Source organism: Sus scrofa, chromosome 12, assembly GCF_054392235.1.
Source record: "Sus scrofa isolate SSC_HxYL_T2T_F1_AM1 chromosome 12, Sscrofa_HxYL_maternal_Yorkshire_Landrace_v2.0, whole genome shotgun sequence".
Lineage (NCBI taxonomy): Eukaryota > Metazoa > Chordata > Mammalia > Artiodactyla > Suidae > Sus > Sus scrofa.
In genome coordinates, this window is record NC_139394.1 from 7,388,862 (window position 1) to 7,402,908 (window position 14,047).

The window sequence follows — 14,047 nt, forward strand, 5'->3', positions numbered from 1 at the left end:
GGCGCGGGCATGGGCGCGCGGGGCTGCGCGCCGGGCCGCCGGACCTGCAAAGTTTGCTAGCCCGCTGGGCGCGGAGGCGAGGGCGCGCCCCGGCCCAGCGTCCCTGGGAAGGACTGAGTCCCCGGATTGGGCGACGGTGCGCTGGAGCCGAGAGGGGTGGCCCGGCCCCGCCAGCTGCCGCCTGCAAAGTTAGAAAACTTCAGCTCCAGGGAGATTCGGACCGCTATGTTCACCGCGCCCCCCGAACCCCGCGCCCCTGAAAGAAGCCCGGCACCCGCGTCTGCAGCCGCGCTCGTCTCCCGCCCGGCCCCGGGGGCCCGGCGCCTGGATCGGCGGTGACTGCGTCCGCGCGGAGAACCCAACCAGGGGGCGGGGAGGGGGCGGGGGGCGGGCAACGTGGCCAAGGGAGGAAGTTTCCTGAAGTTGTCGATTTATTCCGGAGCCCGGCCGGCGACCCGGGCGGATCGCCGAGGCTGCTCTGCCCGGGAGAAGTCGGAGTTGGGGTGCTTCGGGAGGGAGGCGCCCAAAGTCCAAGAGCGGCTTTTCCTCCTGATCTTGGCTTGCCTCTGGCCTTCCCGGCGCGCTGCGGGGCTCGGACTTGGACTGAAGAAGCGGAGGAAGGGTTGGGGTCCCCAGCGCTGCCCCTCCCGGACGGATACCGCTCTGGGCCGGAGCCGCGTAGACAGTCTCCCAGGCCACAGCCGCGGGGTACGGACCCCACCAGGATTATAAAACAGTGCGGAAGTCCCCCCGCACGAAAAAAAGCTGGTCACCATGTGGGGGCTGCTGATCTGGACTCTGCTGGCCCTGCACCGGATCCGCGCGGCCGGAGCCCAAGGTACGGAGGGCCACCCCCGCGTGGGGTTGGGGAAGGGGCGCAGGGAGGGTGCGGGAGCTCCCTGGCCTCACGGTGGCTTCTTGGATCCGGGCTTAGCCTGGGCAGAGCCCTCTCCAGAGAGTTTCAGGACCCTTTCTCCGAGTTTGGGGGCTCTTTTTCGGGGGGTGGGAAGGTCTTTCCGAGACTTGTGGCTTCCAAATGAGGGAAGAGGGGTGGGGTCCGTGCTGGAAGACGTCGCTCCTGGAGGCTGAGAAGAGTTTAAGGGGCGGGGGGGCACTCCCCCCGCCCCCACTGTCGGTGCCCTCGGGCTGATGTGGGAGGGGCGCGTTTTTAGTGCGGGGCTCAGCGCCCGGCTGCACCCGGCTCCTCCTGCCGGGCTCCTGGTTCCCCGCGCGGGGTCGGCGGGGAAGGGCAAAGCCCAGCCGGGCCCGCGCTGGCCGCCCCGAGGCTAGGAAGTAGGGCGGGAGGGCGGCGGGAAGGAGCCCGAGTCAGGCCCTGGGTGCCAGGTCGGTCGCCCCAAGAGGCAAGTGCGGGGCCCGGCCGAACCTCGGAGCCCGTGTTGGCTGCTTCGCCGGCCGCTGGGGCTGGGGGTGCTTCGCGGTGCGAGCGCGAGCCGGGGTCGCGGTGCAGCCCCAGGCTCACCGAGGGGCGGTGCACAGGGCGGGTCTGAGGCCCTTTTCCCTCCCGCCCCCCACTCAGCACCCTTCCTGCCTCTTGTCTCCAGCCCCGCTGGCCGCTCAGTTACCTCTGCAGCCGCCGCTCTGACCTGTAGCTGCCTGGAGCAGCCTCACGGTGGAGAAGGGCTGGCGGTTTGGGGAGTGGGAGTGTTAGGAAGGAAGAGAAGGCCTGAGCCGCGCTGCCCCCCCTCCAAGGACCGGATGCCCAGACACCTCCCCGGTCCTTGGGCAGGTCCCAGCTGGGGAGGGCGGCTGCTCTGATGCTTCCTTGCCTTTGGGGTTCACAGATCCAGACAGTGGTGCCAGCGGTGTCCGAGCGGCGCCTGCTGGGGGCGGAGGGAGACGAAGCCTGGCCTGAGCTCTAGGACTCCCAGGGCTTGGCCTGCCTTCTTCCCGGCTTGGGAGGGGGCTGGACCCACGGGGGACGGGGACAGGGAGGCAGTCTGCGGAGGCTGCAACCTCGAAAGGGCCCCACCTACCTCTGGGGTCTTGGAGCCTGAGGGGAAAGGGGACTCCAGTGTGCCCAGTGTAGGGCAGTCCAGAGAGCCAAGATGCAAGAGATAAGAATAATCAGCTCTCACTCACAGGGCTGAGGGGAGAATTTTACGGCTGTAATGTAATTTACATTAAAGCACTTAGAAATTTTGTAACGGGCCCTGTGAATGTAAGGTAATAAAAGTTATTATTATTTTTATGGTCATCATAAAATCTTCCAGCCGGCAGGGACTTCAGAGGTCGCCTTAGCCTAGTAGCCATTTAACAGGTGGGAAAACTGAGGACCCTGGGGGCATCGGGTGACTGGCCCAAGGCTGCTGGGGGACCTGGGGGCAGGAGTCAGGACTGGGACCAGGTGAGTTCTAAGCCCCTCTCTTCCTGCATCCAGGACCCTCTGTAGCTGGGGTGGGCTTGCTGGGGCAGGGGTCCTTCTTCTAAGGGTCTGGGGAGGACTGTGAAGCTGGCAGAACAGGAACTGGTTCATCTGTCCTGGGGCACAGATTTTGCTCTGGGATGCCCATGGGGTTACCTTTTGAAAGCCAGGCGACAGGGGGGCCTTGGAGGGGTGTCAGTCTCTATCTGGATGCTTCTCAGTTACCACACAGACTCCAGCATTGGCACAGTGTCCTTGGTCAGGTGGCTCTCTAATTCTTGTCCCATCCAGGACTAGGCTTGTAAGAAGTCGCCAGGGCACCTGAAGGGCTTTTCTTTCTGGGTCAGCAAGTCAGTTCCATGCCCCACGTCCACACCTGCCCCATCCACCCAAGGCCAAGGTTCCGCACCTCCGTCCTGGTGTTCAGGCCAGGCCACCTCGCGTTCCCTGTGGTTCGCCCTGTCGGAAGCCGAGAAGGTCTCGTTGACTGATTCACTCTCTCTCCCGCTTCTCCTGTTTGCTGTGGGTTTGAGTGTGGCTGCCTGGGTCCCCTGCTGCTCGGTTTGTGTCCCCTGGCTCCGGGAGCGTGTTTTCCAGCATCTACCGGGTACCCTCCTTCCATTTGTCTCCTGGGCAGCAAACCATGCACAGGCTTGTGGGAACTGGGTCCAGGCCCAGGCTTGGGAGCAATGCCGTGTTGTGAGTCGGGGGAGCAGGGTCAGGCCTCGGGGTCTTATCTGCTTTGAGGTTAGATGGTTTCTCCTTTGCTTCTCTTTTGGGTTTGAGGCCAGGCTATTAACCCCTTTCAGGTGGTTGAGCGCACTGACACTGTTTGTCACATGTGCGCCTGGGAACCTCATCCTCCAGGTGCCCCTCTCTCGGGGCAGCCCTCCCATCAGCCACTGCCAGACCTGTCTTGACTTGGTTTTCGCGACATCACGTGTTTGTATTGGAAGCCACCATTTGCGCATTTCCCCCCAAACTCAGTGTCACACGGTTCAGACTCATTCCCCAGACTATGCGCAGGGATGCTGTAGAAAAAAGCGGAGTTGATCTGAGGATACCAGGTATTCAGGGGGTGCCCAGCAAGCACCTGGTGTGTGAAAGGTGCTTAATAAACAGTAATTGTTGTCGTTGCTGTTATTGTTCCTACAAGCCTATGGTTATTTTCACACTATCAGCCAAGGGACCATGAGGTTCCTGGCCACCCCCCCACCCCCCCGCAAAAGGCCTCGAAAGCCTTGTCCCCACCCAGGACTCTTCCTTGACTCCCTTCTGTGGCCACATCACTGTCCCTCAGAGTGGCCCTTGAGCGGTCCTGGCCCAGAGTCCCAGGCACTCTGGAGAGTGTCTGCGTTTTAACAAGTGCCACGCACGAAGCTTGATGGCTGCTGGTGGACCTCCTGGGGAGGCTGGGAGGCGGGAAGGAGGCCAGCCAGCTGGTCTAGAAGGTTCTTTCAAGAGAACAGTGCCTGGGGGAGGAACAGAGGAGGGGTCTGAGCGGAGCGAACCAGGCGGTGGGAAAACCCTGAACAAGGCCGGGAAGCACAGCCCCAGAGGCTCCCGAAGGCTCCAAAGGGAGAAAGTTTAGTGTTGGGAAGGAATCACAATAAAAGCCAAACAGCACTCGAGGGAGCGGGATGAAAGTTTAATTACATGGTGTGGCTAAGCTGTAATTATTAATTACTGACAGCAAAAAATAACTTATTGATCAGGGCTTCTTACTAATTACCACAAGGCCAAGTGGCACGCTTGCCTGGGGCTCAGCTGCCGTGCGTCAAAGCCCCATGCGCGAGGGCCGGGGGCACCCCTGCTCCCCTGTCCCCTTCTCCCAGGGCCAGAGAGGTGGCTCTCCACCCCACACGCCCCTCTCCCTCGCCCTGGGCTCCCCCGGGGCCTCAGTTGGGCGGCGTGGAACATTCTCCCTGTGGTTTGATGAGCGACACAGTTTGGTGTTCGTACTGATTGCAGAAGATCGCCCCTGCCTGCCGGGGATGGACAGACTCAGGACCCCCCACCCGAGACCGAAGCACGCTGGCAGCCTGGTACCTGCCTCAGAAACTCTCCCTTTCATGCATTTGTTCGGCAAATATTTATCGACCGCATCTCCTTTATGTCCTCTGCTGGAAGGCCAACGACGGGGCCAGGAACCGTGTTCCATCAGGGGAGGGAGGCTGGGAAAGAGGCCAAGTCCTTTACAGCAGTTCTCTGTTTAAACAGTGCCTGAACGGCCGACTTTCAAAATGATGTGTTAAATTGCATATTGCTCTGCATTCGATTTTGTACCGCGGGACACAGTTGGGCTGGACGCTGAATGGTCAGAGAGGGTGAACTTGTTCTCCACCCTAAGGACTAGCACGCATCAGGACGTTTGCTTGAAAAAAACATGAAAAGTCATCTAGGGCTGTCCCCTGCCCACACACCTGGGACAGGTGGCCCCGTGGTCTCTGCTTGCATACCGCCTGGTGATGGGGGACTCACTCTCTTACCAAACAAGCTGGTTTTCAGACAGTCGTGCTTTATGTTGCTGAGGCATTTGGCCTCCCTGTGGCCGGTTGTCCTCGGGTTTGGCTGTGGTTGAAGGCGTCCTCTGATTGGCTAGAACCTCCTCCTCCCCCCCTTCTCTCTGACTCCTGGCCCCTCAGGGAGTCAGGAAACTGAGTTGAAACTGATGCTGGGTGTTAGGGTGCTGCCTGCGGGATTTCCACCCTGGCCCCGCCTGGCGTAAGTTGCTGCTGACGGCCCTGGAGCTGCCCAAAGCGGTGGGAATTAGTCATCGTAATTTGGGGCCTTGGGATGCCAATAGCAGCAAATAGGCCAGCAGTGACTGCCAGCAGCGGCCCCGATGCCTGTAATGGAAAGGAAAACAGGCCAGGTTGCTGAGACATCCCCGTGACTCCTGGTCCTCCCAACTGCTCCTGTCCCCATGCAGGGCCAGGGAGTGGTGTTGAAAAGGGGTCCCCCCCCCGCCCCCCGTGGGGCTGCTCAGGGTCCTGGGGGCAAGAGAGGGAGGGGCTGCACAGCCGGTCTCATCAGAGCCAGGTGTCTGGTCCAGGCGCCCCCTGAGGCCCCTTTCCTTCCAAAGTGGAGGCGCCAGCATGGTGACAGCGATGGCTCCCAGCCTGGTTCCACCCCTGAGCCACCTGGAGCTGAGGCCCTGTCTCCTCATCGGTAAATGAGGAAACAGAGTCAAAAAGAAGGGTTAGCCACCTCGTAGGGTTTTCCCCAATGCTGAGATTATCCTCATCACTTTAAACATGTCCTTCCTCTATGTTAAGGCTTTTTTTTTTTAGGGCTGTACCCACGACATACGGAGGTGCCCAGACTAGGGGTCAGTTTGGAGCTGCAGCCACCAGTCTACACCACAGCCACAGCAATGCAGGATTTGGGCCAAGTCTGGGACCTACACCACAGCTCATGGCAACACCGGATCCTTAACCCACGGAGCAAGGCCAGGGATCGAACCCACGTCCTCGTGGGTCCTAGTTGGGTTCATTAACCACTGAGCCACAAAGGGACCTCCAGTGTTAAGGCTTATAAGGTGTTGCCACCAGCTACAAGGATGTTGTAATCCTCACCCCTCGCTCCCCACACTCTGCCTCCCCTCCAGCCTCACCTTCACTCACTCCCGTCCACCACACTGAGCGCCCTCGTGTTTCTAGAATTTACCAGTCATGCTCTGGCCTCTGAACTGGTGCTGGAGCATCCTGCTGTCCCTGCAGCCGTGCCCACTCCTCCCCAACGTCTGCAAGGTCCCATCCTTATTTGATCAGACTTTTCCTCTGATGGCCCTTCTCTGTCTCTAAGCACCCAGTCACATGGCATCTCCAGGCACCCACCTCTTAGCTTACTTTCCTCCCCGCCGCAGCCCTCAGCTCCATCCGACACATGTTGGCTTGTTTATTGCTGGTCTCTCATATGGGCAGAGCTTTATTTTATCCCCTGCTCTATCCCCAGCCGCTGGGACAATGCCTGACACATAGAAGGAGCTCAGTGAATATGCGTTAGTGAGTAAAGAATACACGATTGAATGAATGAACACTTACCTACGGCATAAAGCCCTCTGTCATCTGGCCTTTACCTGTTTTTTTGGCTCCTCTCTGGCCACTCACCCAGCCCTCACGGGCTCCTCTGCACATCACAGAGGACCACGGACCCCGACGACCATGAGCGGCCACGCCTACCCAGGGAGAGGAGCCCCGGCCTCCAGCCTGGGCTTACATGGCTAGTGTTTCTGTGGAGCCAGGAGCCCCTGGCTCAGGCTTTCTAGCCCCCGTTCCCAGCTTTTCCCACCTCTGGCCCTGCAGGTGAAGCTGCTTCTAGCAGCCTGGCCCCTGGGTTGGCTCCTTGCTGAATCCCTCCCAGCTCTGTCTTTCTGACATGGGGGAACCTGGGAGGAAGGGTGGTGGGGTTGGGGGGTGATGTCCTTCCAGGTGTGGAGGCACCTTTTGAAATCCGTAAGAGACTCGCGTCCACAATTCAAGGCTGTGGCCCGGCTCCCTTCCCCTCGCAGCGCATTGGCCAGAGCTGATCACGTGGTCCCACCCCGTGGTCCTTCCCCAGGCAAGGGAGCTGGGAAGTGCGGGCTTCCGTGTCGCTGGAGGTGGGGCATCTCGAGGCCCAGTGGTGATGTCTGAGCATTCCTCGTAACCGCAGAGATGACACTGTGGTCTCCAGAAGTGCGTTTCCTGCCGAGAATTGCTTTACCCAAGACAGGCCGTCCCTAAAGCTACAGGCATTCCCCTGAGCTACGTCCAGCCTGTGCCACCACTTCCCCGCCTTTTGAGTTTTTGCCCTGAAGCCATTGAGAAGTGGCTTGTAGAGTGGCCAGTGCCTTGGAACTGGGCCAGCCTGGGTGCAAGCTCTGTCACTTTGGGTCAGTCTGTGCCAGTTTGCGTTCAGTCACTTATATGCTCAAGCCCCGTTTGCCTGTTTGTAATACAAGGAGAAGCAGATGAGATGGCACAAGCGGAGCGCTCAGCATGGCACCGGACATATCAGAAGCTCTTAATAAGCTAATTTAACTGTGTCTGTGCTTCTGTGTTTGGCCTGCCAAAGGCTCTTAAAATAAGATCTCAGGTTGCATTTTGTTTTAAGACTTTTCCCTCCACTTCATGTCTTTTTTTTTTTTTTTTTTTTTTGCTTTTTTAGGGCCACACCCATGGCATATGGAAGTTCCCAGGCTAGGGGGTCTAATCGGAACTACAGCTGCTGGCCACAGCCACAGCAACATAGGATCCACGCCTCATCTGCAACCTACACCACGGCAGCTCCGGATCCTTGACCCACTGAGTGAGGCCAGGGATTGAACCCGCATCCTCGTGGATACTAGTTGGGTTCGTTTCTGCTGCCCACAATGGAAACCCTCATGCCTTTACTCTGTATTCCCAACCCCCCCATCTTCCTTTTGCTCCACTTTCTTTTGCTTCTTCCCCAGTGTAGGATGATTTGGCATCTTCTCTCCATCCTCAGGACCTACAGAGGGCAAGCGAGTTCCCATTTGGTGCCTAGTCCGGGAGTCCAGCAGCATCAGGCATGTTACCATAGTTCTGCCCCCCGAACTCCACCATGTGGGTAAACTGAGGCTCAGACCCATTACCTGCCCGGAGCCGCACAGCTAGGAAGTCAGGGTTTGAATCCAGGGCTCTCTAGGCATCTTTCCACAGCCCTGGGCTGCCCTGTGCCTCCACCGCATCCTTCCCTGATACCTTCCCAGTGAGAGATGCCCAGGCAGTTGTGTGGTTAGAATACTGGGCCTGGTCCAGGGCCGGGAGTAGAGTTTGGAAATCACCCTGGGAATCCCTCCTTCCCGAGGTCCTCCTGCCTCTTGCTTCTGCCCTAGTTGTGTCCTCACTGGGCCTTAGGTTGGCAGAACATGGGAGGTCAGGAGGGGACCCCTTCTTCCCTCTCCTTCTCTCGTGCTTTCCCCTGTCCCCCCTCAGGGATTGAAACGAGCTCGAGATGTGTGGGCTTGGGGTGTTTATGACGGGCTGGCCGGCGACAGAGCTACACAGTCTTCTAAGCTGAATGGGATGGAGAAGAGAAGCAATTAAAGTTTGATGCCATTTAGGAAGCTATTAGTGACCCAGAGGGGTGATGAAATTTTGATGATGCGATAATCCTAAGAGGAGGAGCTATTACTGGCCGTAGTGCAGCCCATTCAGGGAATTCGGCTTCTGGGCTGGACCTGGTGACTGTCAAGGGCCTGCTGGAACCAGGACTCTGGATCCCCCTCCCCCCACACACCCCGTCTCCTCTGTAAAGGTGCCAATGTGCAAATGGGGAAGGAGTTGTGTCGGCCAGGGTCTGAGCAATGGTCAGAATCATGGCCAGGCCCTTGCACAGTTGGCTCATCCCCATATAATGTGAATCAGTTCTGAATCCAGTACAGATGCCAAGTTCCCTGCTTTGAACCACCAGGGCTGATCCAGAACGTGCCATCAGAGGGCCCAGATGGCACAGCACAGGCCTCTAAGGGGCCTGGAACATAGACTACCCCCTGAGTTCATTCATCTGTCATTTACCGCTTGGATGACCTTGGATAAGTTACATAGCTTCTCTGTGCCTCAGTTTCTTCATCTGTAAGATGGAGAGGAGACTAGTCCTAACCTTATGGGGTTGCAGTAGGGTTTAATGCGATATGTTAATAAGCTCTTAGGACAGAGCTCAGTGTAGTGTAAACACTGAACAAGTGTTCATCATTGTCATTATTGTCATCTTGGTGTCAGGAAAGCAAGGTCAGCTTTGAGCCTACAGGTTGTCATGTGCCCTGTGCCCTTTATCTTTCACAGGTGTGCCAGTAGCATCTAAATTCCACTATTAGGGATTTATTTGTTTGGTTGAGACATTCCCCCACCTCCAGCTTAAAATGCGAATATGCCCCCCCCCCCCCCCAGAGAGCCCACATATTCTGCTCTTATCAGCTGTGCATGCCTTGAGGTGAATGTTTTTACTGGGTCCTTTCCTAAAAACTCAAATTTCTATGGGTGGCTTTCACAGGTTGCTCATCTCTTCAGCCCAACCTCTGAAGGACTTTGGCCGGAAAGATTAAGTTATTAACCTTGTTCGCATTGAAGTTCAGAAACATTAAGTAACGTGCCAAGACCTCTCGACTTGTGAGACAGAGACAATGAGGGCAGGCCAGCTGCTTCTGAGATCATCGCTTTTGATCCGATCCAGACAGCCACCTTCAGGAGTGGCTCACCATGCTGCTTTGGGGTTGGGGAGCACTCTCACTTGACCACAGGCTCTGCCCCAGCTTGAGGGGTCGGGGTAGGGCATGGGGCGCAGGCCGGGATGGCCTCTCCTCCCTCTAAGGGACCTCAGAGCCCTGTCTGCTGTCCCAGGGGATGGTGGTGATGGGATCTGAATCCTGAGACCTCTTGCTTCACATACCATAAGGCTTTGAGCTTCATGGCTCCGCCCCTGCTGTGGTCCACAGCCAGGCCCTCCGCGGTCTGGCGCTGTGCACGGCTGCTGTCTCTCTCCCCACCCCTGCCCCCTGCCAGGCTCACTCCGCTCACCGCCCCCCGCCCCCCGCAAGAAGCCGTCAGCCCCCTTCCCTCCTCTCCCCTCCTGCACCCCATCCTCGCCCGGGGGCCCTTGGCTGGAACACAAACCCCCACATGCCTCCCAGTCCTTAGGATGCCGAGGGTCTAGATGTCTCATCTGGCCCTTGGCCTTGTTGATTCTGAATTATCTTTTAATGTGTGTGTGACTGATTTCTTTAATTATAAACTCCTTGAGTTTAGATAATAACCCTTCATCAGCAAGGATAGAGGTATTAGACAGAAATGATGGTTTGCCCTTAATGAGGTTAACCCTTGAAAGCAGAGTGTTTGGAGTTGCTGCTGTGACGTGAAGGAATCGGCAGTGTCTCTGCAGCGCCAGGATGCAGGTTCGATCCCGGCCCCCGGCACCGTGGATTAAAGGATCCAGCATTGCTGGGTTGCAGCTGTGGCTCGGATCTCACCCCTGGTCTGGAAACTCCATGGGCCTTGGGGCAGCCAAAAAAGAAAAAATAAATAACGAAAAAACAATAAAGCAGGGTGCTGTAGGGGTGATATAAGATACGTTCAAGGAGAATGTATCAGGCTTGTGATGCCATGTGGGTCTCAGAGGCCACGACCCATTCTCACTGGGTCCCTTTTGGTCCCCGTGTCCTCCGTGGAAAAAGGTGGGGGCCTAAATCCAGCATTTCCAGACTCTTCTGTGAAGGACTCCGGTGGTGGAGGAGGGCAGACACGTGCCCTGAGGGATCTGACCACGTAGCCCAAAGCTGCCCGCCATCCGCGAGACCTTTCCCTTTTGAATATTTTACTTTTTAAATACATGAAATTTTGCATTCCATTCCACAGTCTATCTGACTTCTATTTGAACACACAAAGGCCATCTTAAAGCCAATTGATGTTGCCGGAAGACGTGGTACGTCTGCCCCCTGGCTTCCTGGGCCCCCGGGGATGGATGTCAAACCTTGGCTTTGAAAAACTTGAATCGGATGATCTCTTTGGGTCACATCATCTGTAAGATTCTGAGATGCTTTACACATAGATATTCCTACCATTTGTATTGAAATTTTTCGGTCGTGTTTCATCTACATACCCACCTCCTAAAGTACTTGTGTCTCAAAGGCAGGGAACCCTGGGCCACTGTAACATCCCCCGTGACTTCCGGGGTGGCGGGCGTGCGCATAAGGTCCCCAAAGGACCCTGCTGCTTGGGGGCCCTTGCTGCATTTGCTGGGTCCTCCCTTAGCATCCATACTGGTAGGGGGTCCTCCCCCCCCCCTTTTCATTTGCACGGGGTTAGCCACCCAGTGGATCCAGCATCAACCACACCACCGCAGTTGTGGTTGAAGAAGAGTTGGGGGCAGGGCACCGAGCGAGGCCCTGAAGATGCCCCAAAGTAAGAGGCACAGGGCTCTGTGAGAACTCTGTCCCCCTCCCTGGGGTCCTTCTCACTGTTACTCGTCGGTGCCTTCCAGGAGAGCCAAGGTGACCAGAAGCCCGACCTGGCCAAGCAGGGCCTTGGCCTCATCTGCGTCCCAGCAGCAGCTCCACGCTCTGCCCACGCAGCACGCACTGCGCGTTCCCGATCCATCTTCAGTCACCCCTCCCGATCCCTCTTCGGCTCTTGAGCTTCTGGAAGCAAAGCGCAGAGCATCCACGCACTCCCAGGCCACCCCGCGCCAGCCAGCCTTCCCCACCACTGCTGTCTGCCCCTCCCTGTCCCACCCCCACTGGAGGAAGTGCCCCTGCCCTGAGGCCATGCCCTGCCCCCACGCCCTCCTGTTCAGTTAACCTTGAAGTCTCCCCCCTCGGTGGCATTGTTCATTGACTGCGTGGCTCCGGCGGGCTCAGCCCCGTGGCCCTCGACCTCCCGGTTGGGAGCCCCGTCTCCCTGCCCTGGCGGACAGGCCGTCGCGGGGCCGGAACGCTGCCCAGGAGGGCCAGGGGGAGCTCCTCATTAGCTCTGCCCCCAGCTCATTACCGGGCTGTGCATCACTGGGTGAAAAATGATTGTCGTCGGGGCGGTAATAAATCCGCCGCTGTCAGAGTTGATGTGATCGCACTAATGAAGAGGAATCAGCCCGGGCGGCAGGAGATGCTTCTGGCCGTGGCTCCGGGGCTGGAGAGCTCTGTCCACTGCCCATTCTCCCTACCCCAGGAGGACGGAGGCCCGGGCGTCTGGGAGAAGGAGAGAGGTGTTGGCATTTAACCCCCTTCACCTAAGACCCTGACGGATGAAGAGCCCAGAAGATGCCCGAAGCCTGCAGGAGAAAGGAACATTGTTTGGCTCGAGGGAGCGAGGGAGGGTGTGATAAGCTCCCCACCACCCCAGCCTGGGCCCTGGGCAGAGGCCGTCGTCGGGACTGTTGGGTGGACCGCTGTGCTTTTGATGGTTCAGGCTCCCTCATAGGGCCCTGGCTGAGAGCAGCGCAGGAAGGCGTGGGGAGAAACACAGGCCCATTGTCTGCGCCCCCCTGCCTGCCACCTCGCCTGCAATGTTAGGACTCATTGTCTCTCTGGATCTTGGAATGTCCAGCCCCAGGGTGCAGGGAGCAGGCCTCTGACTCCAGCTTCTCTTGTGCCTCTGCTGTGGGAGAGCCCAGGGGCCCTGGATCCTCTGAGCCCAGCCTGGGTGTCCGAGATGATGCAAAGGCATGCCTCTGAGATGCTGACATGCAGATGGGGGGCAGACAGGGCAGCAGCCCCGTCCCAGGGCTGGGCCTGGGGACACCTGGGGATGGATGAGAGGCTGAATGAAGGAGGGGGTGCTGGCACCTGGGGCCCGGGCCTATCCTGCCTCATTATTGGAAGTGAGCAGGTGGCCCGGAGTGGTGGGGGGCTGGGGTCCCCTGCAGGGTTTGCTGCATGTGGGTTCCCAGGCCCTTCCCCCAGGAGCTTCTGGTCTGGGGGGCAGGGATCGGGAGTGCTTTTCTAACAGGTTCCCAGGTGATGCGCTGCCAGCTGGTCCGAGGACCACACTTTGAGAAGGACCGGCCTAGGGGTTTGAGAAACCCGGGGTGCTGCATCCGTCAGGGTCTTAGGTGAAGGGGGTTAACCCTGCTGAGCCACCTCTGCTCCAGCGGGCTCTGCCTGCTCCCCCCTGCAGAGGACAGTGGGGAAGCTTCACTTACAGAACCCGTGAAATTCGGGCTGCATGTAGGAGGCGGAAACCACCGTGCCTTCCTTCCTTCTCCTCTCACCACCAGAAGCTCTTGCCCCCAATGTCCTTCCTTCAAAGAAAGGGGGAAAAAAAAAACCAAAAAACCCCAAACACCAGCCCAGAGGCCTCCTTCCAGGGAAAGGAAGGGCAGGGGTGTGACGTCATCACTGGCTGAGACAGCCTTTGCGGAAAGTGCCAGCACAACCCTTATGTGTCAGTGGACAACCTCTATTTGCTCTTTGAGCATTTTCTCAGCGCCTCCTGTTGTGCCAAGCACGGGGCCTGGGGTCCAGCCCAGGTTCAAGGCAGGTCCCGGCTCTCAAATTATTCACAGTCAAGTAAGAACATCAAGTGTGAGGGGAGTAGGACGGTGTGAGGGGCCCTACTCCAGGTGGGGACCACGTGATGCAGGGACAGGGCAGAGGGGTAACCTGAGCATCTGTCCCAGTGGAGGCGTCCCCAAGGAGGTGGCCTTGAAGCTGAGGTCTTGTAGGAGGGGAAGGCCCCCCATCTTCCTTAGGGAACATTGCAGGCTTTGTTTTTGTTTTGACATGATAAACTCTTTAGCTATTTAAGGGATACAACTAGATAATTCTTGACACACATGTAACACCCAAAATTACCACTCATCACGCTAAAAGTTTCCTGTGCCCGTGGTCACCCTTCTCTGCCTGGCATATAGGTCTTTCTCTTTGCTTTTTTTTTTTTTTTTTTTTAAATGAATATCCAATTGTTCTGGAATCTTTTTTTAAAAAAACTTTCCTTTCACGCCTGAATTACCTCTACACCTTTGTTGAAAAATCCGTTGTCCCTATATGTGTGGCTCTATTTCTGGACACCGTTCTGTTGCATTGATCTATTTGTCTGTCTTTATTCCAAGAGCACATTGTGTTGGTTACTGTTGCTTTGTAATAAGTCTCGAAACCAGGTGGTGTTAGTTCTCTGACTTTGTTCTTTTTCAGAGCTGTTTTGGCCTTTTCCATTGCTGCAGGAGTTT

At 57.5% G+C, this 14,047-nt stretch overlaps 1 protein-coding gene across 2 annotated transcripts in view; it reads left to right on the forward strand.

Moving 5' to 3' along the window:
- The first annotated feature begins 458 nt into the window (after positions 1 to 458).
- Positions 459 to 14,047, forward strand: part of SDK2 (sidekick cell adhesion molecule 2) — a 287,945-nt gene continuing 274,356 nt past the window's right edge. For both annotated transcript variants that reach the window (XM_084983440.1, XM_084983441.1), the window contains exon 1: positions 459 to 838. In XM_084983440.1, the coding sequence (XP_084839566.1) occupies positions 775 to 838 (64 nt within the window). In that variant the 5' untranslated portion in view covers positions 459 to 774. The remainder of the gene's footprint in view (positions 839 to 14,047) is intronic.